Source organism: Micromys minutus (assembly GCF_963924665.1).
Source record: "Micromys minutus genome assembly, chromosome: 24".
Lineage (NCBI taxonomy): Eukaryota > Metazoa > Chordata > Mammalia > Rodentia > Muridae > Micromys > Micromys minutus.
In genome coordinates, this window is record NC_137959.1 from 32,694,829 (window position 1) to 32,719,352 (window position 24,524).

The 24,524-nt window shown below is 40.6% G+C and overlaps 1 protein-coding gene across 1 annotated transcript in view; it reads left to right on the forward strand.

Moving 5' to 3' along the window:
• Positions 1 to 24,524, forward strand: part of PHLPP2 (PH domain and leucine rich repeat protein phosphatase 2) — a gene marked incomplete at its 5' end in the record, with an annotated part of 67,484 nt that overhangs the window by 34,486 nt on the left and 8,474 nt on the right. The window contains 9 exons of the mRNA XM_080937302.1: positions 470 to 595; positions 1,978 to 2,132; positions 4,653 to 4,799; positions 5,199 to 5,429; positions 6,736 to 6,938; positions 12,388 to 12,448; positions 15,017 to 15,112; positions 16,984 to 17,139; positions 19,505 to 19,705. Coding sequence (XP_080793428.1) covers positions 470 to 595; positions 1,978 to 2,132; positions 4,653 to 4,799; positions 5,199 to 5,429; positions 6,736 to 6,938; positions 12,388 to 12,448; positions 15,017 to 15,112; positions 16,984 to 17,139; positions 19,505 to 19,705 — 1,376 coding nt within the window. The remainder of the gene's footprint in view (positions 1 to 469; positions 596 to 1,977; positions 2,133 to 4,652; positions 4,800 to 5,198; positions 5,430 to 6,735; positions 6,939 to 12,387; positions 12,449 to 15,016; positions 15,113 to 16,983; positions 17,140 to 19,504; positions 19,706 to 24,524) is intronic.

Consider the following 24,524-nt stretch of genomic DNA (forward strand, 5'->3'; position numbering starts at 1 on the left):
TGTATTGATTTGCAAGTATAACTTGTAAATTTATAGTTGGTGTGCCAAGATTCAGAAGCAATGTCATCCAAAGTAAAATGCCAAAGACAGAAGTGGCTCCGTAGTGGTAGGCAAAGTGTATCTTTAGCAAATCTGTGTAAGTTGAGTTGTTGCAGTTTAGGGAAACGTCTTTCTTTTTGAGACAAAGATGTTTAGGTAGCCCAGACTTACCTGGAATTCTCTCTGTATCTGCCTCCCAGGTACTGGGATTACAGGCGTGTATCCCTACATCCAGCCTTTGTTGTAGTTTGATTTTCCATAATGGCTGTTGATGTTGATCATTGTTTCGTGTTTTTGTTGATTATTTGTATATATTATTTGGAGAAATGTCTGCTCAGATTCTTTACCATTTTAAAAAGTGTGTTTTATGACTGCGTTTTGACCATCATTTCTGATAAGTAGTTCTGATTTTTTTCCTCTTCTTCTTTAGATAGAAGAAGTGAAGCGCCGGCAGCACTCCCTTGCTTTCAGCTCAGCTGGAGCCCAAGCTCAGACCTATCATGTCAGCTTTGAGACTTTGGCTGAGTACCAGAGATGGCAACGGCAGGCATCTAAGGTTGGAAGCTTTGATAGGAGATGAGGATGCAGCAGCAAGTGACCATCTTTAGTGTCACACTTGGTCTTTCTTAATGCACAATGAATATAATAATAGAATTTCACTGGGTCTTTACCTTTTTGTATCATCATAGTAGAAAATGGCATCAGGTATATTTCTTTCTGTAGCATCTTTGTGAGGTGGGTCTTAGAGTTATGGCATAATGAAATTAGACCTCGAAAGGATCTGAGAGGTGAGATTTCCATTACTTCCCACTCCCTCCCTAGCTTGCAGCCTGGTGCTTACTCTGTACATTGTTAGAACAGCTTTGATGAACCACTTAATGAGGGGACCTGACCTGTGACTCTGTCCCATATCCCTCATGTGCTATGTTGAGGGTAATTGACATTTCAGCATAGCTCTGCTTAGCCATTGAAGACATGACACTGATGTGTACTGCATCTCTAGAACTTGTGCCCTTGGATCCTTCATGTCTCAGGACACAAGTGACTTTCCTCATGTGTTTTAAAATACATTATAGGCATGTTTATGAGTACGGTATCATGGATTTTGAAGACTTGATTCATTTTATTGCTCTTTTGTTGCTGTAGCAGCTATAAAATCTGTTCTTTGTAAAAACTGGCTTTAGTTGTGAGTAACTTCCATCCTTCTGCCTCTTTAAGGAGAAGTTACTGTTTCTTGGGCATCTTTGGCATATTCAGCAGTGTGCTGTATGCTTTCAGTAGAAGAAAAAACCTTTTGTGAATAATTAGCCAAGAGTGTGGCTACAAAAGGCATTTTGTCCCACGTCGTCTCTGATTAAAACTTAGCTATTTTGAAGTACCTTACATTGATTCTGATTTGAAATGTGAAATTTTAATCCCTTACAGAGACATGATCAGCTTTTTTCTCCTTCTTTCTTTTTATGAAAGACAGCGGCTCACATATATTGTATTGTCTAGCCTGAAATTTATTCTGTAGCCTAGGGTAGCCAGACTTCTAGTGACCTTCCTCCTCAGTCTCCCAAGTGGTAGAATTATAGGCATGGACCCACTATGCTTGTGGTCTCGGTCTCTCTCTCTCTCTCTCTCTCTCTCTCTCTCTCTGATTTCTTATTTCTTGATAGGCTGGCCTTAATCTCCCTATGCAGTCAGGGCTAGTTACTGATCATTCTGCTTCCACTTCCCTGGTGCTAGAATTACAGGCTATACCTTTGTTTTTTTAAAGCAGCTTATAGTTTTAGGGAAAAGTAAAAATTAACTGGTTTTTATAAATGAGTAATAGAACCTCTGCCTTTTCCCCTTTCCTAGTTTATAGTCAGCACCTTTTGAGTAAATGCTATTCTGGTCTGTGCTGTGAAAGCAGATGATAGCTCAGAAGGCTTTCCTTTTTCTCTTCCTCAGGTGGTGTCCCAGAGGATCAGCACTGTGGACCTCTCATGTTACAGCCTTGAGGAGGTTCCTGAGCATCTCTTCTACAGTCAAGATATCACCTACCTCAACCTGCGACACAACTTCATGCAATTAGAAAGACCAGGGGGCCTTGATACACTCTACAAGTATGTAGAGAAGAGGTTTCTAGACTAATATACTGAAAATGAATTATAATCAGTAGCTTAGTGGTTCACACTTAGGTGGACAAGTTTACTAGATTAAATCATTCCTCATTTCTATAACAAAATAACCATAGGTTGAATAATGTATAAAGAGAAGAGGTTTAAATGTAAGAGATTGTCCCTTTGCTGCAGCATATCATGGTGGATGGTGGGATGGCAAGACAGGAAACCAGGAATAGTCAGTGGTCAGAGCTTACTGCTTTAGAGCAACCCATTCTCCTGGGAACTAACTCACTGTCTATCCTTTCCCAGGACAGAGTGTTCAGTGACTTAATTACTTCCTCTTCCTTTTTACATATTTGTTTATTATTTTAGTGAGGTTATTGAAGTATTGATTGAGCCCAGACCCCTGTGTATACTAGACAAGTGTTCTATCCCTGAGCTACACCCTGACCCTTCCCTCCTACAGGTCTACTGCTCTCAGTCCTGCCACACTGGGTCGTGCTTCCAGCACATGAACCTCCGAGGACAAACCAGTTGGCACTTTCTATCATAGTTTCTAAACGTCTACTCCATTTTGAAGAAGCAGAGCTTTTATCCACACAAATCTCTTTTCTTACTATTCTCTATAAAACAGAGGGATGGTAGAATGTTATGATTCAAAGACTACGATGAATTGCCATTGATTTTGATACTATTTTTTGGTTATTTTCTTTTGTTATAAGACAGGGTCTTAAACTGGCTTGGCACTCACTTATGTAGACCAAACTGACCTTGAATTTACAGAGATCTGCCTGCCTCAGCCTTCAGGGTGCTGGCATTAAAGGCCTGCACCATTATGGCAGGCTTGGGATAATCTTTATATTAATACTAAAGCATGATTTGTATTTATGATAAAGCATCATTTGTAGCTCTGGCAGATTGAGAGATTTCATACGTGGACTTTTTTAATCAAAAGTTTCTAATTGAAATGGCTTCAGGGTGGAGCAGGTTTTCTCTCTCCTGTGTATTTATTCCCACCAGTTCTTGAGTTTTTTGTCATTTGTGAAGCCTTCCTCTTCTGATAATGGAGCTATTTCATCCCTATGAGACTGTGATCAATGTGTTTATCTTCTGTGTTAGGACATATTTTATCTTCCTATTCTCCCCACATCCCACTGCATGTTTTCACCTAAAATAGCATGAGAGACAGACCAGCCTGGGCTATGTTAAATGAGACCCTCTCTCAAGAAAATACACAAGATACAAAAACTGGATATCCATGAATAATGACAAGATGTGATTGTGGGTTTCTGCTGGAGAAGGGAGAAATTGAAAATCAAAGCAAAGTGTTTTACATTACATGGTGAATAAAAAGTAACATGTTAAAGTGACATGCTTTACTTACTCATGTTAATAACATAATTCATGGGTATTTACAATCTAATTTTTTATAGGTACAAGTATATAGTAATGTTATGGGTATTTGACTTACATTTGTATAGTAAATTAAGATAATTTGTAACAGTAAGGAAGCCAGTCTTTAGCATTTTCATCTGAATTGCCCTGAAAGTATAATTAATCTATTTAGAGAGCTTGTCAGAGGTTTAGAAGTCAAGGCACCTGGGCAGAGAATAATAAGTAATCAGAGTCAGGTCACCTGGAAGTCAGAAGTTGAGGTTTGAAAGAGAAGCCTTAGTATTAGTTACCATGGGTTCCATTCTCAAAGCAGAACGGTGTCTTTGGCTTATCATCTCACTTGTGTAAAACATGATGTTCCACACACCCATTCTATGGCCACACTATCTCGAGGTAAGATAATATAGAAACTTTGACTCGGCACAAATGGCAACAACACAGGATTCATGTGGCTCACACTCTTCACCACACAAGGCTGCCACATTTTCAAGCTCTCTTGATTCATTTATTTCAAGTGACATTCAAACCAATATAATTTCAATATAAAAAGAAATGCTTTTAATGTGCTATGTATTTATTAGCTATTGTGGTATCTGAATAGATTAAATTTTGTATATTACATGTAGACATTTAGTAAAATGAGCTTAAAGGTATCAAGTGTGACTTGATAGAAAGGTACTATGCAGCATGAGCTCCCATATGCATTTTCTGCCTCATTTAGGACTCTCTAGACCCGTTTACAGCATGCTTTATATTTTAACCACTTTGCTATCCTGTGTCCACACATTTGTTAGCACATAAATGAAAACATGTGTTTAGAACAAATTATATTGTATATATTTTATATAGATCATTTAGCTGGTTGTGGTAGCATATGTCTGTAATCCTTCCACTTTGCAAATGAAGGCAATATTTTGAGTTTGAGGCTAGTCTATGCTACATCGTGAGTTCTAGGCCAGTCTGGGCTACATAGAAGGGCTCTGTCAAACACAGCAATAATAAAACAGTTAAAAAATAGATCGTCAAAGTTCATTAATGGTCCCTGTAAAAACATATATGGGTGTCTGTTATTCCATCACGGTGGATTTTTGGAAATATAGTCTATATTGTGCCTTTGTTCTTTAGATTTTCTCAACTGAAGGGCCTGAACTTGTCCCATAATAAGCTTGGACTGTTTCCTGTGTTGCTGTGTGAGATCTCTACCCTGACTGAACTCAACCTTTCTTGTAATGGATTTCATGACTTGCCAAGTCAGATTGGTAATCTGTTAAAGTAAGTGTTGGCTTTTTCTAGATTCTTCTTTTGCAGGAGACCTCCTCTAGTCTTAGAATGCAGGTAGCACTTTGAGTTTTCACAGTGAGATAAGTCACATTCTTATCAAGATTCTATTAAGTAATGGCTCTCAATGCCAGATTTGACCATGCCACCAAGCAGTGACCCATTCCTTCCATCTCAGCAGCAGGGACCCTGGACCTTTATGTAGTGTCTGAAAGCCCATCTTTAGAAGTTATGTTGAACTTCTGTTTATTCTCCATGGGCCATGATTTGGGGAGTTTTGTAATGTTTGGATTGTAAATAATTAGTGTCATGGCTTAGTAATGAATTACAATTCGTATTGTTGGCTCTGACTGTGTAAGATGTTCCATAACGCAGGCCTGTCTGTTCCCACAGTCTTCAAACCCTCTGCCTCGATGGTAATGTTCTCGCGGCTCTACCAGATGAATTGGGAAACCTGCAGCAGCTAACTTCTCTGGGAATTTCCTTCAACAATTTTAGTCAAATTCCTGAAGTTTTGGAGAAACTCACCATGTTAGATAAAGTGGTTATGGCAGGAAACCGTTTGGAAATTCTGAACCTTGGGGTGCTGGCCAGGATGAGCCATGTTAAGCATGTAGATCTAAGGTGAGACACTCCATGGGAACCTCTTTAGCTGTGCCGGTGTGGGCTTTGATGTCTTCTTATAAATGTTTCTTTGAAACACTAGAACTTAGAACAGTAGAAAAATAGATGTTCTCAGCTCTGCAGTAAAACTTCATTTTTCACCCAGTAGTAGAGAGATAAAGAATCTGGTGGGTTTGTCAGTGACAGACTTAAATTGCTCGAGATGTTGTTGATTTACTCTTTCAGTAACACTTTATGAGAATTTCCATTTCCTTGAACCTTTATCCACAGTGGATTCAGTAGTTTTGTTTTTCCTTTTTCTTTCTTCCTCTTTCTTTCTTTCTTTCTTTCTTTCTTTCTTTCTTTCTTTCTTTCTTTCTTTCTTTCTTTCTTTCTTTTCTTCCTTCCTTCCTCCCTTTCTCCCTCCCTCCCTTTCTCCCTCCCTCCCTCCCTTTCTTTCTCCCTCCCTCCCTCCCTCCCTTTACTGGCAGTAGAAGGTACCAATTTGTAGCTCATTGTTTTGATGAGCATTTGTTTATTCATGAGTGATGTTGAACATCCTTTTGTATGTAGACTAGTGGTTTTTACTTTTCTATAAACTTGACCATTTTTCTGTTGAGTCACTTTTTTCTTGATAACCTTGTGTTGTAGTTGAAATATTCAAGGCTTCACTACTAAAAACCTTCTTATGAGTTTTACTTTATAGTGTCTATTTTTCCCTAAAGGAAGGTGGTAAAAGTTATCTACTATATCTTCTGACATTTCAGAAAACTGATCACAAGCCCAGTAAAGACAGACTGGGATTTAGTAGCACACAGAAGGAGAACAGGCTGGTTTGTGCTAAGTCAAGTAGGGAAACAGACAAGAACCAGAAACATTGTATGAAGTTTGTGTTTCAACCATTCTTGTGTATTCAGATGACATTTTTCTCCTTAGTGCATGTAAGTCTTAGCACTGGAGAAGAGGAGGCGTAACCACAGGAAAGGGAAGCTGTTCCTGGCTTAGCTTTTCTCTCACTCCATGCCCATTTCCTTGTCCTCCCCTTCCCCACCTGACCTTACTAAGTACTTGGATATAAGCATTTCTCTCTTCATGAATATTGCCTTTTTTTCTGTCTAGTTTGTGTATGTATTTACTGGTTGTAATTTAACTAGATCTTGGCTTCTCTTTTTATAAATCAACTGGTTTTATTTATGTAGTACCTTGAAAAATGAAGCAAGTAGTGAAATTCTCAAGTTCAGTAAAGAAAGGGTCATACCTCTCTTCTACATTTCTAAACCCATAATAGAAATTCTTCTCAATTATCTTCCTATTTCTGAATATTAAGGATGAACCAGTTAAAAACAGTGATTATTGAAAATCTGGAAGGAAATAAACACATCACTCACATGGATTTGCGGGACAATCAGTTGACTGATTTGGACCTTAGCTCCTTATGTAGCTTGGAACAGCTGCATTGTGAGCGGAACCAGTTGAGAGAGCTGACACTCAGTGGCTTCTCCCTTCGAACCCTCTACGCCAACTGGAACAGTGAGTTCTCTATTCAACCTCCTGTTTTAGCTCTTTCTGCTTGAGTCTGAGCTTTCGAAGATGGGCATCTGTGGTCCTTCTCGGCCACTCCTCAGAATAGAGGTGTGGCCCCTTGTGTGTTCTTTTTTAACTTTGTTGTTAGCCCTGAAGCAATGGATATATACATAAAAAGACGTGACTGGGTACCTTGAGACTCATTGTGCACAGGAAGAGGCATTTTGCAGAATCGTAGGGGTCGGGTAGGTAATTGAGCATGTTCATACCAGAGCATCTGTTATGAAGCAGGTGTTGGTATCCTTACAACCTAGACTACATCTGTCCTGCCCCTACTGTTTGCATAGTCTATAAAGTTTCTTAGAATTTCTGTAACTGCAACAAACACCAGGACCAAAAAGCAAGTTGGGGAGGAAAGGGTTTATTCAGCTTACATTTTCACATTGTGGGTCATCACTGAAGAAAGTCAGGACAAGAACTCAAACAGAACCTGGAGGCAGGAGCTGATGCAGAGGCCATGGAAGGTGCTGCTTACTGACGTTCTTCAGATGACTGGCTCAGCCTGCTTTCTTATAGAACTCAGGTCTACCAGTCCAAGGATGGCACCACCCACAATGGGCTGGGTTCTTCCCCACTGATCACTAATTGAGAAAATGCCTTTCAGCTGGATCTCATGGAGGCATTTCCTCAACTGAGGCTCCTATCTCTGCAATAACTCCAGCTTCTGTCAAGTTGACACAAAACTAACCAGTACAAATGGTTTTTATATTTTTTAAAAGTTGGGCTAGAAATTAGAATAATAATATTTGTGACATGAAAATTACATGAAATTTAAGCTTTTATACTCATAAACCAAGTTTTATTAGTACACACTCATAGGTTTACATTTGGTTTATGTATCACTGATTTCATGTTACTGTGTTATAATTATAGGAATAAGACACTGTTACGGCCCACAAGCCCTAAAGGATTTCCCAACCCTTGTGGAGAAGCACATGCTTCCTTAGTTGTAGTATAAATAGATCCTGTCCCAGTAGTGTAGTGAGTACAAATGCCAGAAACAGACATGATTGTGCTTTCCACAGTGTCACAATTGACCTAGAAACAGTAAATCCACAAGGTTTCGTGGTTTCAATGACAGAAATCTGATATAACCTGCCTACCTTGGTAGCCTCGCTGAAGTGAATGCAAGTTCTTTTATTCCAGTGTTAATAACACAACTCTCATGTCATACCATAAGCAGTACAGATGCATATATGTGGTTTATAGAATGAATATAAGTTAAAGAGGTTGAAGCAGAGTTTCAGAGACTTCAGAGTCTGTATTGATAAAGTAATGAACCAGAGGAGTGTCAGGAGAGAGTGGCTATGGTTAGGTTTGAGAGTAAAGTTACAGAGTTCAGCTGAAAAGTGAAAGGCTGAACCATGATCAGAGAGTTGGGAACAGATTAAGAGCAGGAAACAGCATGCCAGGCAGGTCCAGGTAAAACAGGTAGTCACTATCTACATAAAAAAATGAGGTTGACCTGAGCTGACACTCAAGGAGTAGTAGGGGAGGCCTTAGTCCTACACATAAGCACACACACACCCACCAGGTGTCAGATGGTAGATTCATGTGAAGCCTGTACCATTACACTATTTAATATCTGTCACTTTATGCGGTCCAGGGAAGGGAGTCATCATTCCCTTTCCTTGGCTTGGCATATTATTGGGCCTGGTTTTCTTGATGTGATTTTAATAAGCCACATGCCCACACTATCTCAATCCCAGTAAACTTACAGGGTATTTGGCTCCCTTTTGGTCCCCAGGAATAAGTCATTTATCAGTCTGTGCTGGATGGGTGGTTACTGACAGCTGGGTTACCTAGGGCTGTAGTCATCCTTCTCCCTAAAAGATGTTCACAGCCTGTGAAACCACGCATCATACAGTGTGAAGTGACTTGGAGCAGAGCTTAGCTTCATCAGCAGCTAGAGATGGTCTCTGTGGGAATGTTTTTGATGTGAAAGCCTTGTGTTTATAGAGACCACCATTTTGTCTATTTGAGAGTCTCATGATGTTGAAGGCAGTTTTATGGAAAGTTCTTTACTAGTTAGGCTTGTTCTGTGTTTTATTTTGGCTTTGGTGTTTTAAGGCAGTTTCACTGTACCACCCAAGCTGACTTCAGACTTAACCCCTCAAGTACTGGGGCTATAGTTGTATTTACCATGCTTGGCAGTTTTCTGTGTTAAAGGAAGGAAAGGAAAAGAAAAATGTTCAATTTCACTAGCTGCCAGAAATGAAGAGAGAGTGCTAAGTATAATCAGAGACTAGTATAATTCTGGAGTCCTCAGCCATAGCCATGAGGATGTGACTGTGAAACCACCTCAGAAGAAGGTGAACCTGTCAGAAAACTGGCACAGCTGTGTGAGCAGTGATTCCCTGCTGGCATTTACCACAGAGCTACTTACACACAGAATGATTGCCACATTGTTGTGTCATGTTGTGTTGTGGTGAAAGTATAGGACTGTTAATAGGAAAGTGGGTAAAATCAGCGGAGGTGTATTTATACAGTAGCTCTGTACAATAGTGGAAATGAATGGACCAAAGCTTTGTGTGCTGGTGCAAATAAGTCTTGGAAACAGGTTTTGACCAAGAAAGCCAAACTGCATGATTTTAGTGAACTGTGGAAGTTACATCAAAGTTAAAACAGTGCCACAAATGATACATTCAGGGTAATGTTTACGGCTTAGTGCTAAGGCAAAGTGTGTAAGGCAGACATCAGTGTGTTAAGAGCTACTGATGATGGTGGGAAACTGCTTTCTTTCTTTCTTTGCTTTTCTGTGTTGGAGTGTGTTATTAGGGTAAAAGATGTTAGACACTTCTATTTAGTTGTCTTTCATCATGTTATAGAGGTTCATTCATGGCTCAGATAAACTTTAGGAATCAGAAGGTCTAGTTGTTGAGCAGGACTACAGGGTGGCTCTGAAGGGAAAAGAGCTTCACATAGCTGAGCCTCAGGACCTGAGTTCTACCCGTTGTACCTATAGGGTGAACAGAGAGAACCAGTTTTCATAAGTTGTCCTCTGGCCACCATGTGACAGCTGTGTATAGACACAGACATATATGCATGCAGAGATAAGTAAGTGCAATAATAAGAAAAAAGCTTGTTAAGTAAAAACTGAGTGCCGTGGCCCACACTTGTAATCCCAGCACTTGGGAAGGATTAGGCAGGAGGATCAGGAGTTTCAGGCTAGCCTGAGCTACCAAGTAAAGTGCTATTTCAGCCTACCACTCCCCTTAGAAAAGCCAAAACAACAACAAAGTCTTGAGTGTTAACTGACACTGAGTATAGTCACAGAGGCTGAGGTTCCTCTTTTGGCTCATATTTACTATCTGTGCATAGATTAGTTCACATGTGTATGGACAATATATTCATAGTTACTCTAAATTGGAGAAGCCCTAAATGCCCAAACAGCCCTACATTAAGTAGTTATGGTGTATTTGCCATCAGTCAACTGTCAGGGTTCTTATGTTCTACCACATAGAAGTCATCTCTGGACATGGAGGAACACTCTACAAGTGTTGGCTTCAGCAACTTTTGTACCCCATGGCACGGCAGTGAGTCGGGTAGTCAGGCCTGGTGATTCCCTCTAGTGTTACAACTCATTCATAGGTCTTTGATAGTAGAGCCCTTTGCCTACAAGTGAAGCATTGCCTAGGATAGGAAGTCAGGATTCCTCAGCCTGTAACAGCAATTGACATTGTAGCTTCTAGACAGACCTAAATGTCAGGAGTTCTCAACCCTTGATAGCAGCCACTGTTACAGCTTCCAGACCCGGAGTGTCTGAGGACTTAATAGCTCACTGGTATTCTTCCAGCAACCAGGGCTTGCAGTTGATTTCTTATGCCTCTTTATAGCCTCTGCCTTGTTCCAATTCAGCTCTCTACCCGATTTTGCCTTCTGTACTTTCTTTGCTACCCTTGTCTTGCTGCCTGCCAGGCTTGTGACACTCCTTAGTTGCTTCTTAAGCTCTGAAGAAGACAGCTTTGTCATCTTTGCAGCTTAGCATGCTCCACTGTCCTGATAGGTGCTGCCTCAGCCACCACTGCTGCTCCGCTGCCCCTGCTGCTGCTTAGCCTCTTCTGGTAAAGGAGGCAAGAAAAGATAACTTGAGAGAAATCTTGTATTAGGGCTAAGTGTCATGGCTCCAAGTTGACTCATCAAATGAGCAGACAGCTTGCTTATAGCCAGAGATAGGTGTTTACACCAATCTCAGAAACCTCTGATGCATATGAAGGTTTGTATTTATACTACTCTCAATGATCCCTCTGCTAGGCCACTAGGGTTGAGTGTCTCTTTCTGGCTTAGGTAGGAATGGTTATAGAGTCATCTAGGATTTGTCAAGGCTTGTGACAGGAAAAAGTCTCAAGTAAACTGAAACAGCCCTGGCTTGAGGATGTTGCCTCAGGAGCCCCTTTAAAAGCTGTAGTAAATAACAGTACAGTCGTCATGTTTTTTCCTCTAGGCCTCTGGTATGTTCATAAAGGTTAGTGCTAGCCTAACATTATTTGACTGGCTGATAGTCATTTTGCTTAACCCAGTCAGCAAAGGAGAGTGCAGCATCTGCCAGTTAAGACACCAGATTGTCTTATCTCCCATCATCCTTCCTTTCTTATAGGAAAATGAAGATTAGAAAGAATGCAATATTATAACACTTTAACAAAGTTCAAATCCTATTCAGATGTGTTTCACACATACACACATACACACACACACACAGAATATTCAAAAGATATAACCACATTTGTATGAACAAATGTCACAAGCATAATGTGGAGGGAGTGAAGTCAGACCAAAGCATATATAGGAGGGAGAGAGAAGAAAATCAAGAGTTCAAGGCCAGCCTGTGTTACATGAGATCTTGTTTCAGAAGGAAACAAAGGATAGCAAAGTGTATGTGTGCCTGGGTTACAGATGTGCATCATCGTGCTTGGTTGATGCAGTGCTGGGTTTAGACCCCAGGCTTCCACAAGCTAAGTGAGCACTCTGCCAGCTGAGCTGCGTCTACAGCTATCCTACCCTTTTAGCCCAGTATTTGGGGAAGTAAAGCAAGATTATGAGTAGTTGTGTGTGTTGCAAAGATAGACTGGGTTAAACAGCAGTCAGACTGAGCTACCAGTAGTTTTTATCTTTAGTCATCCCCACAAAGCCACTTTTGCTTTGTTTACCATCTGTTTCTTTAAAAAAAAAAAAGTGTAAATGTGTGGGAATGTGCAAGTGCCCATGGAGGCCAGCAGCATCCGATCCCCTGGAATTAACAGGCTGTTGTGAACTACCCACTATAGTGCTGGAACCTGCAGTTGGGTCCTCAGGAAGAGCAGCAGATGCTCTTTCACCGCTGAGCTATCTCTCCAGCCCGCTCCAGTTCTTGCTTTCTTCGTTAGAGAACAATGTGAACATGTCTGTTTTCTTACAGGGCTGACAGCAGTGAATGTCTACCCAGTGCCCAGCCTGCTCACTTCTTTGGAACTCTCCCGGTGAGTCTGTCCATAAGGGTGGAGCTTGTTTTGACTGGAGGAGGGTGTTTCGGGAGAGGGAGAAAGATATTATTTCGTGGGTAAAGGAAGGAGCCTCTGGGAGAGTAAGGGGCCTTAGATTTCTTCTGTCTGAATAAACAGTGTTGCTTAATTCCACTGTCTTCACCTCGTGTCTAAATTTCTCATGAGAGCTGTTTCCTTACTTCTCATTTTCTTACTCTGTCAGCAGCTCACTTTAGGCCCTCTCTAGTTTACTTTTCTCTACTGACCTTTGCTTTCTCTCTTTTTTAAAAGCAGCTTTCAAACTGGCCATGTTGTTTGTAAAGCCATGCTAGGCATTGCTTCTGTCTCTCTGGTTCTGCTGTGTTCTCCTGCAGACAGTGACTCACTGCCCTGTTATAGATGCAGTCTCACTGAGTCCAGTGATTTGAGCCATTCCTAAGTGTTGGCATCAGCCAGTTTTCTAGACTGACCCTCTTCTCTCAGGTCAGGCTCATGTATCCAGTTCTTCACTAGTTAATTTCGCTACCTACACCCCCAGGAGCCTCAAACCTGAGTAAAGGTAACTCATTTTCCACTGCACCAGTCTTGTTTCATACTCAGCATCGCCATGCCCATGGTCATCCAGGCAGAAGCCTGAAAGTAGCTTTCATCCTTTATTCAGTCCCCCTTTTTATCCCTAATGCTTCTCTATCGTCATTTCTGCCCCCTTAGCAATTCAGGAGTTTCTTCCTCTCCTTCAGCTAAATGACTCCTCACTTAGGCCTATATCATTCCTGATTCTGATTCTTCTTCCTTGTTTTTTTCTTCTCTTTCCTTCTTGGCAGAATCATCTTTACTGGGCTTTAGTAAATGTATTGAAAGCACATAGCTGACATCATCTGTATACTGCTTATAAACCCATAGAGGATCAAGTAAGAACTTTCCAGACATGGTTTAGACCTGGTTCCAGCCTCACTTCCCCTCTGTTGCTGTCACTTCATGCTTTAGCATTATCAAACTACTTGGCATCTCATCATACAGCACACTCCTCTTTGCCATATCTCTGTGCTCTGACTCGGTGACGTCTTTGCTTGAGTATCTTCATGTAAGGTGACAGAATCTAACCCAGATGTCATGCTTTTTAGCAGTTATTTGCCTTGGTCTATTTCCGGCCAAGTGTCCTTTTTTCTAAGTTGTCACAGCAAATTCTGTTTCTCCTGTATAGCTCTCACTTCTTCTGCCACATAATTGATGGACACCTTGAGATCTAGAAGGGGTAGGTTACATCTGAAAATAGAAGTCTTATGATGAGGAGTTATCTTAACTATTTCCAGTGGCTTGAAACTTTGCCCTGCTACTGGTTGCCTTTTGCCTCTACTTTCTCACTGTTATTTTTTTCTTCCTTCCTTCCTTCCTTCCTTCCTTCCTTCCTTCCTCCCTCCCTCCCTCCCTCCCTCCCTCCCTCCCTCCCTCCCTCCCTCCCTCCCTCCCTCCCTTCTTTCTTTCTTTCTTTCTTTCTTTCTTTCTTTCTTTCTTTCTTTCTCAGAGTTTGCTTCTTTTCTCTCTGTCATTACCCATGGAATTTCTGATCATCTTTGATGCCACTTCCTCCAAATCTCTCCTCATCTTATCTCACTGAAACCTGCTTCTTCTGTTTGAAGTCTTCTCTGAACATGTGATGTAACACAGTTGGTATAAATTGCTGTGCACATTTCACTACTTGTCTCTACCTTTCTACATTCACAGCATTTTCTGATTGATAACTGTATTTCTGGCAGCATCCCAGACACATTAGAAATAATGTTCCTGCCCTAAGGTGCTTATAGGTGACTTAATATACACATTAGAGTTTAGTGAAAGGAATTCCATTGGTTTGTTATTTAGATTTTCATAACCATGACAAAATACCTGAAATATGCAATTTAAAAGAAGAAAAGCCTATTTTTAGCGTGTACCTTCAGATCTGTGGCCACTTACCATGTTACCTTGGGCCCCTGGGGAATATTATCATATTATGGTGGCAGCTCACAGTGGCTCACCTCATGACAACTGAGAAGAGGCCAGATCTCCCAAGCTCTTCCTTTCTTCCTCCTTTCCTTTCTTGCTCCCTCCTTTCCTTACCTGTCTTATCTTTCTTCTGTTTGTTTTTAAAGACATTCTCAATATTTAACCCAGGCTGGTCTTGAATTTATGATCCTCATGCTAGCCTCAGCCTCCCAAGTGCTAGGATTACAGTGTGAGCTGTCACCCTGGCTTAATCCAGTTAATTCATTTTTAATTAACTTTCAGAAAAGTGTCTGTGTGTGGATGTTTTGCCTGTGAGTATGTCTATCATACCATGTGTATGCCTGGTGTCCTGGGACTGCAGTTAGGGATGGTTATAAGCTGATATGTAGGTGCTAGGAATTGAACTCCGGTCCTCTGGAATAGCAAGCCAGTGTTCTGTACCACCGACCCATCTCTCCAGTCTCACCCACAAATTTATTAGGCTACTAGAACAAACCTCAGTAACATTTCTATGAGGGAAACATTTAATATTCAAGCCATAGTAACTTTTTACCTTGTGATGATTCTTACTCTTTGCAGAAACTTGCTAGAGTGTATTCCTGACTGGGCCTGTGAAGCAAAAAAGCTAGAAATACTAGATATAAGCTACAATCTGCTTACAGAGGTTCCCATGAGGTATGTGTATACAAGCATGCATGATATATGTGTTTAAGTGTCTCTCTAGACTTGGATTGCCTTTCATTGTTGGTGACTGTGGGGACGGACCTGCTGAGTAGGAGGTGTTACAAGGGATATAGTGATGACTAGTGCATGGCCTTAGCCAACAAGAAACTTAGTAAAACTCTGACACAGACAACTGCTAGTGTGCTGGCAAGTTTCTGGCATGCTTAGCGAGATAGTAACATGAATATAGCTTTTATAGGGTGACTTATAATGAGCTGGAAACTTTCTGTGAGCTCAGTTTTATGATCTAACCCTTTAATCCCTTTTCTGTAGGTATTGTCAGCCTCCCCCTAGATTCGAGTGAGGCACCTAAGAACAGTTAGGGAACCTGCTGAAGGCAACAGCTCACCAGCGAACTATCATTTGAATGTAGCAGTCTTACCTTGGAGGCTTACTTTTAACCACAACACTTATAAATTGTTTTGGAATTTCAGGAGAACTTTAAATAGAAAGTGCTTTATGGTAAGGTGGCATTTGAATTCACCATTACCAGATGGTGAGATTTACCTACCTTGAGGAAGGAGGTCATGGTGCTTGAGGGGGTATATGAGGATGTTATACTATATATCCCAAAATACTTAAATTTAAAACATAGGCTTTTGGAGTTTGTAGAATTAAAATAGAGGCTTTGAGGCACAGTAGTTCAGCACTAAACCTCTGGTCTTCGCATCCAGACAGTGTTACCGGTTCAGTGAGATCTATGGCAGATCACTACATCTTTGGCATGTCACTAGCACTTTTTGGATTTTATTGGTAACAGCTTAGTGATAGCACATTTTAAACTCTTAATAATTTGTATTGTAATAAAATTTTCATTATGGAATTATCTTAATAAACAGACTGAGTTATTAGTATTGATAAATGCTATTCAGACTTCATTTCTGTCTAAACATACATTAAAATAGATTTATTCTAGAAACTTCTTTTCCTGTGGCTTTAAACTTTCCTAATGCTTTGACCCTTTAATACAGTTCTTCATGTTGTGCTGACCCCCACCATAAATTATTTTTCTTGTTACTCATTATTGCTAGACTGTCTTAACCCGACAGCTTCCAGTAATCACACAGAGACTTATATTTGTTTATGAATGCTTAGACCTTATAGCTTAGGCTTGTTTCTAATTAGCTTGTATAACTTAATTAACCTGTTTATTATAATCTACATTCTGCCATGTAGCTTATTACCTCTCTTCAGTCCGGGCAACTGTTCCTTCCTCCCTGTCTGGCTGGCGAATCTTCTTCCTCTCCCATTAACACAACTGATTATTTTCCACAATTCCTGTCTCTTTCTGGATGTTCTACCTGTTCTGTCCTACTTCAGCTCTAGGCCGTTCAACTCTTTATTAAACCCATCAAGTGATGCAGAAGAATGTTTACAAAACACTGAGACAGGTGATGCTTCATAAAAATAAGAGTGCCTAAGTCCAGACAGTTCCAAAGTCCAGGCCGTCCTCAGCGCTCTGCTGGCATAGAAATCAACATTTGAAGAATACAAAGACAGGCTTTACACAGTGCACAATATTATCCCAGCACTTCATAGCCATTGCTGCTGTTATAAATGATAATGTAAATATTTGTGTTTTCTTATGGTCTTAGGTGACCCCTGTGAAAGGGTCATTTGACCCCCCAGTTTAGATTCTGTGCTGCTTGTACTAAAGATCTCACTGTGACTTCTGGGTGTGTGCTAGGTGATATATGTGACAACTTACTTGGTTCAGTCACTTGTCAGTGGTTGCATATTCTAAAAATAGGTTCCTTGACTGATTTTAATTAACTGGCCTATAACAGACTTACAAAGGATTGAAGTAAGCTTTTGTTTCTTAGAATTCTGAGTAGTCTGAGTCTTCGGAAACTGATGGTTGGACACAACCACATCCATGTCCTTCCGGCACTGGTGGAGCACATTCCTCTCGAGGTACTGGATATCCAGCATAACACTCTCTCCAGGCTACCAGACACGCTCTTCTCCAAGGCCTTAAAGTGAGTGCTACAAAGCAGAGTCATTGCCTCCCCACCCACCCCGCCCTGCCCCAAGTGACCTGTGTGTAACAGCTCACTTGGTACTCCAACTCTGCACAGACACTTAGGTGCAAATTTTTATGGTAGAAAATATGTGTTTCACAATAAGCTCGAAAGTTGAAGTAACTATTCAATACTTAATTATTTAAGTGGTAAATGGTTTCAGCAGGTTGGGGACACTCGGGGTTTCACTGTATTCAGAGAGAAATAGCTTCAAGTGGAGCCTTTGATGAATTTCAGCTGTGCAATGAGGAAAAAGGCCACACTACTAAAGTCAGTTTCATTCAAGCTTGATCAGTCTCCTGAGTTATATTTTCCTGACTTCTAGAACACTAGTCACCTGCTTTGAAAAACATGAATTTGAACATAATATCCTTCTAGAAGGTATTGTTTGCCATCTTGTTGTAAATTAGTAAGTAGATGGTCTGTCTTCCTGTTTTAATACTTATAATCAGGCTTACCTAAATGTCATCTTTAAAGAAAAAGTAGATATTTATTTATTTATTTATTTATTATCTATTTTTGTGGTGCTAGGGACTAAGTTCAGAGTATTGCTCATAGTAAGTACTGTTCTACAGTTCAGCAACCCTAGCCCAGGAATATTGTAATGGCAGTGTCTACAGTATAAGAAGGGAGTGTAGAGATGGAGAAACAGATAAGGAGCAGGGATTTGACACAGGCTCACAGCTGTGAGACATACCAACAGACGGAGTCCACAGGTTTCTTGTTTCCTGTTGTTCAGCTTATGTATTTCTTAATTCATAATAGTCCTAGCTGGATATTCCTCAAAATAGAATCTTTAAGAAGCAAAAAAACAACAACAGGAAAAAAGAAAAAAAGAAAAAAGAAACAATACTGTTTGAGGGGAACCGTCTTTTGAGCATGTTTCTGTGAAGTGTTGAAATTGTTAACAAGTGTAGTCTTTCGTAACATAACCTAGAATGTAGTCTTAAGTGACTGAAAATAATTAAGAAGCCATCTACTTAATGCAGTGCTGTCTGAACTGACACACATGATCCTCACAAACGTAACAGCTCACTAGAATGCTGATCGTGAAGCATGTGCATTTAATAACACAGGAGCTGAAACTGGGGGGCTCAGTAGGTAAAGTGCTTTCCTCACAGGCATAAGGATCTGAGTTCAGTTACCCAGAACTCACGTAAAATGGCAGGGCATGGTAGTGTGTGCTTATTGTTCTGGTACAGGCATGGCAGAGACATAAGGAATCCTGGGGCTTGTTGGCCAGTCAGTTTAGCCTAATTGATAGCCCCTGGGCTGATGAGAGACCCCCATCTCAGAAGGTACATTTATTCTGTTTGTATATGCGTACAAGTATGCTTATGCATGCACTGTCGTACACATATGAAGGTCAGAAGACTGTTTTGTGGAGTCAGTTCTCTCTTGCCTTGTGGGTTCTGGGGATCAAACTGAGGTTGTCAGTGTTGGTAGAAAGAGCCTTTACCTTCTAGGCCATGTCACCATCCCATGGGTGACATTTTTTGAAGATGACGCTCAAGATTGTTCTCTTGTCTACACACACACGCACACACACACACACACACACGAGACAAAAGTTTAATGATGTTTCCTTTCATTGAGGCTTTTCTGTGTTTATAACATTGTATTTGGCCCATTATTAATATTATACCATTATATCATGGTTTATTTGTTAGTCTGACAAAGATTAAATTGATGTATGGTACTGTAGATAAAAATATGGATTACATTCTTGTGTAAGTGTAATTTGGACTTAATCTTAGCCAAAATGCCAAGAAACAACACAATTGCTATTTGATATAGTTTTTCTGAACCTCAGGAAGTATATTTTTAAAAGCCACTAAAAACCATGTATTCCCTTTTTCCATAAATTCTGCTTTTAGAACTGTACCCTATTAAGATAATTGGATAAGAGTCCAAAATTCTTATTGTAGTGTCTATAATAATAAATGCACAAAAGTGTAAACGCTCTATGTAGACACACCATCAGTTTAATGGGACTAGTTAAATACATAATGATTTGTTACAAAGAGACAAAAAAATTTGAAGGTTATCTTTATAGTTCAGATGTATATTATGGTGGTAGCCAATGGTGTTCTTGGCGATGGGAACAGGTAGTTTTGTATGCAGCCATCATAGAATGCTAGAAAAATAACCATGCCTATGTTTCTTCTTGCCATCTGGTTTTGAGTTACATAGATACAGAAAATACTTCCTGGAGGAAATGACTCTTGACTTTGGGAGCTTGGTAGCAGCATTCTGTGTTGCAAGGGCATGATGGTTTCTACATAAGAAGGCAACAGACTCAAAGGGAATGATGTTCTGTCAGTCTCAGGTACTTGAATGCATCTGCAAATAGTCTGGAGTCTTTGCCTTCAGCGTGTGCTGGAGAGGAGAGTCTGAGTGTGCTGCAGCTGCTGTACCTGACCAACAACCTTCTGACAGATCAGTGCATACCTGTTTTGGTTGGGCACCCACACCTTCGAGTTCTGCACCTTGCAAACAACCAGCTACAGACCTTTCCTGCAAGGTGAGTGAATGCAAAGTGTGGTCATTTGAGTGTGAACCACAGACTGCTTTACAGCTTAACTATCTAACTATGACACATTGCACGTGCTGGTGCTGTGACTTCATTAGCTCAGCAGGAAAATCTTGCTTAATTTGCCCCTGGTTAAGGGGAAATAACCAAAGAAATTGCAGTTAAAATGTGTTTGATTTTTGTTTTAATTATTTAATAATAATCTGAGGATATACTACCCAGAAAAGTACAGAGTTATGAAATAAAATTTAAATCTCTAAGTTTTTCTTATTAGCACTGTATTATATAATATGTTGTCTAATAGTTTATTCTTTATATGTACTTGTATAAAATGTGTAATGCGTGTCACTTGTGTGTGCTTCTGTTTTTGAACCTACAGTCAGTTTGGGGAAACAGACAAGCATCTAGCAGCGGTTCTCACTTTTCTAATTCTGTGACCTTTAATACAGGTCCTTATGTTGTGGTGACCCCCAGCCATAAAACTGTTTTCATTGCTACTTCATAACCTTAATTTTGCTACTGTCACGAATCCTAATGTGAATATTTTTGGAGAGGAGAGGTTTGTCAAAGGCGCTGTCAGTCACAGGTTAACCTCTGGTCTCAGCACTTCCCATGCAGCATAACAAATAAATACAAGACACCGAGGATCCCAGTTTGGGAACTGAAAGGATGACTTAGTGGTTAAGAGTGATTGCTGCTCTTCTAGAAAACTCAAGTGCAGTTCCCAGCACTCATATCCAAAGGATCTAATTCCCGCTTCTGGCCTCTGAGGGCACCTGCACAGGTGGGCATACATCCACACAGACTTATAAATAAACATAATGTTTTAAAAAGTACTGGAATAATAGCTAAAGATCTGTAACTAAAGAAGACAGACAGACAGAGAGAGAGAGAGAGAGAGAGAGAGAGAGAGAGAGAGAGAGAGAGTTCTCAAGTCAAGGTTTAAACAGTAACCATGGAAGAATAAGTATATTTCAAAATACATTTGATTTAAAAACAAAATTGGGCCTGGTAATGTAACTCAGTTGCTAGAGTTCTTGCTTAGTACGCATAGCCGTGTGCTCCATCCCCAGCACTGCACAAGACAGTTACAGTAGCACACACCTATAATCCCAGGATTTGAGAGATAGAAGCAGGAGGATCAGAAATAAAGGCCATTTTCAACTGTATATCAAGTTCAAAATAAACCTGGAATGCACAAGGCCCTGCTCCTCATACCCACTCCTAAAATGCTATCATTAAAAAAAAAAAAAAAAAAAAAAAAAAAAAAAATTTCTGGGGCTGGACAGATGGCTCAGCAATTAAGGGCACTGACTCTTCTCCCAAAGGACCTGGATTCAATTCCCAGCATGCACATAACAGCGGGCCACAGTCTGTAACTCTAGCTCAAGGGTTTTGACACCTTTACACAGACACCCGTGCAGGAAAAACACCAATGCACATAAAATAAATAAATGTAATGAATTAATCAGTAAGTAAATTTAAAAAAACAAAATATTTTCTTTGTTAAGGTTTTTAGGTTAGTGTATAGACTAACAAGTTTCGCTGTGGCGTCTTTATAAACATGTGTCATTATACTTTGTTATCATTCCTTCTCTTCCCCTGCTGTCTCCAAAAAATAATACGTATATATAAATATGTAGCTATGGACATTTCGGAACTCAATATGTAAACTATAAATTTGCCTGCCTCTGTTTCTAAAGTACGGAGATTAAAGGCATGGGTTACTATGCTGGCTTTAACGGTATTTATAATCTTTAACACAGTATATCTTGAACATATTCATACATATCCAAACTTCTTCATAGCTACTCTCTCCACCCTCTAATCTTGTCCCACCCAATTTTGTGATTTCTTTTTAAATCCCTATCAACTCTATGCCCAAATAGTCTTAGGGATGGGGATACCTGTCCTGGTGTGTTTTTGTCCTAATATCAGTCACATCTTTAAAGCAAATTGACTCTCCTACTGGCTACCAAATGCCAGTAGCTCCTCAGTTAGTGGTGGAATTTCTTTCCACCTTGCCCTTTCGATACTGGAGTTTTATCTTGCTTGAGCCTTGTGTATAGTGTGGTAGTTGCTGTGAGATCATATGTTTTGTCTAGAAAACGTTGTTTCCTTGATGTTCCCACTACCTCTGGCTCCTGTCTCTGCCCTCTCTTCAGCAGATCCCCCAAGTCTTGGTGACAGGCATATGATATGTATGTCTCATGTAGGGAAGAACATTCTACAGTTTCTTATTCTAGGCCTGCTGACCATCTTGTAGGAATTGGCTTGTTCTTTCTACCAGGTGAGTCCCAGGGATCAAATTCAGGTAGTTAGGCTTGGCAACAAGTGCCTTCCTTTCTTTATCCAATGACTCACCAGGCACAGTTGTATACTCACTAAGCAGCTGATTTAGGATATGAATATTGAAAGGAAAAGTCACTGAAAGAAAAAGTCCTGGGGCACCAATGTTGTGAAAAGATGACATCCCAGGTTTCAGCACCAATGCTAGGAAAAGGAGGATGAAGAGAGTTGGGGACATATGGCCCATGGAGGTACAGTGAGGCCTGGGAGCAAGGGAGATGTCTCTGAGGGACCCATGTTGGGAATCTCTTCCCCCTGAGGGACCAGCCACACAATGGTATAGTACAGAATAGAGTTTATTCAGGTCATGGGAGAGTTAAGAGGGTGGTAGAGGCAGAGAGAGAGGAATAGAGGAGTAGAGGCCGGCCATGAGCACATGGAGGGAGAGGGCGGAAGGGAAAGGGAAGAGGAAGGGTAGGAGTGGGAGAGCAAGGCTGCAAGAGGCCTAGAGAGGCAAGAGAGGCAAGAGTGAGGGGGGGGGGGCAAGCAGCTCCTTTTATAGTGTTAGGTCACTGGGGCAGAGCATACCTGGCTACTGCCAGGTAATTGAGGGGTGAGGTTTACAGAATCCCAACAAGTATGGTATTTCTGTTTACAAGTCAGAAGAACTTAGGATGAGAGAAATGTAACAGAGAAGAATAGGGCTCAGTGGTTAAGAGTACTGGCTGCTTGTCCAAAGGACTTGGGCTCAATTCTCAGTACCCATATGGCAGATCACAGCTCTCTATAACTCTACTTCCAGGGGACCTGTTACCCTCACACAGACATACATGCAGGTAAAATACCAGTGCACATTAAAAAATGAAAATAAAAAAATGCCAGGCAGTGGTAGCATACATTTGGGAGGTAGAGGAAGGTGGGTCTCTGAGTTCAAAGCCATCCTGGTCTACAGAGTGAATTCTAGGACAGCCTAGGCTACACAGAGAAACCCTGTCTCAGGGTGGGGCTGAGGTAAGAAAAGAAAAACAATGAAGGATGGGAATGCTTTTTAAAAAGACACATGTCACCATGGAGATACTGTGTTGTATGCATTTGTCATCATACCCAAGTCTTTGTAAATGCCTTTTACATGAATTTAGCATTTTGTTAAATAGTACTCATTATGTGACTGTTTATAATAGTTGGATTAAAAGATTTTGGGGAGTTGTTGGTAAGATGGTTCAGTTGGTAAAGTGCTTGCTGTGTGTACTTATCTTAAGTTCAGATTACTAGACTCCACATAAAACCCAGCTGTAGTAGAGTATTCAGCTGTGGTCCCAGCACTGGGGAAGTAGGAACAGAAGGATCTCTGGGGCAAGCAGGACAGCTAGTTCAGCTTCAGGTGTAGTGGAGCCCTGTCTCAAAACAAAAAACCCAAACAAGAAGCTACCCAATATGGACTCCTGGCTTCTATTTGGGCACACACACCCGCAGTAATACACACACACACACACACACACACACACAATTTTAAAATTTGTCTTTATTTTCAGTTTCTTTAAATGTACATATATTATCATAATATTTTCTAAGTCTACTTATTAAATGTATGCGATTTTTTTTCTGTGTAGTATAGGTGTGTATCTTGTGAGCAAGTGCACTTGCAAAGTATAAATTTCCTAGCAGTTGAAACTGTGATGTATTAGAAAGATAAGATGGAGAATTCATACAAAGTAGTAGTTTGGGGAACTGAAGGTGGCTTACTAGTTGGAAGCAGAAGACTTGGGTTTGGTTTCGAGTACGTGCATGGCAGCGCCATCTGTCCACTTCTGGCCTCTGTGGGCCATGCAGGCAAACACAAAGATTTGTGAGAAAGAAAGAAAGTCTGAAAAACATTTTGAGAAATCTGGTAGGAAGTTTTGTGAAATTAATAATAGTAATTCTTTCAGATTGCTAGTACTATTGGTGATTTATTTTCCAAACTTTATACATTTATTGTTTCCAAAGAAATTAGAGAAGTTTGTTAATGGAGACATTAGGCTTAGGATACTTTGGTTAACATGCAAAGAGTTTTGTAATCAGAGTGGTGTAAATAGTTGCCTTGCCCCAAGCAGGGTGCTCTGTGTACAAGAACTTGGTGGTTATTGGCGGGGTGCTACCAGTTGGTACCTACAGAAGTGTAAAACTGCAGTGAGCAAACTCAGCTCAGCCTCTTCAGTTTATAGCGGACACAGTCGTGCTCACTCGCTCACCGTGTCTGCAGCCTTGTTAGTGCTGCAGCAAGGAAGGCCTTTGCTTTCCACAACAGGCCAGTGCTTTTTCATGGACTTTCAGTAAATCAGACAAGACGCTTATGCCCATCTCTATAAGGAAAACAAGGGCAGTGCCCGCCTCGGAACCGAGTGCTGAATAGCTGTAGTGCTGACAGGTCGCAGGCTTGGTTGCCATGGTGAACTGAGCATGGCTGATAACTGATTATTCCCCTTCTCACTAGGTTCTCTGCAGTAAACCAAGTTGTCTTTACATCGTGGCTGCTAGAAAA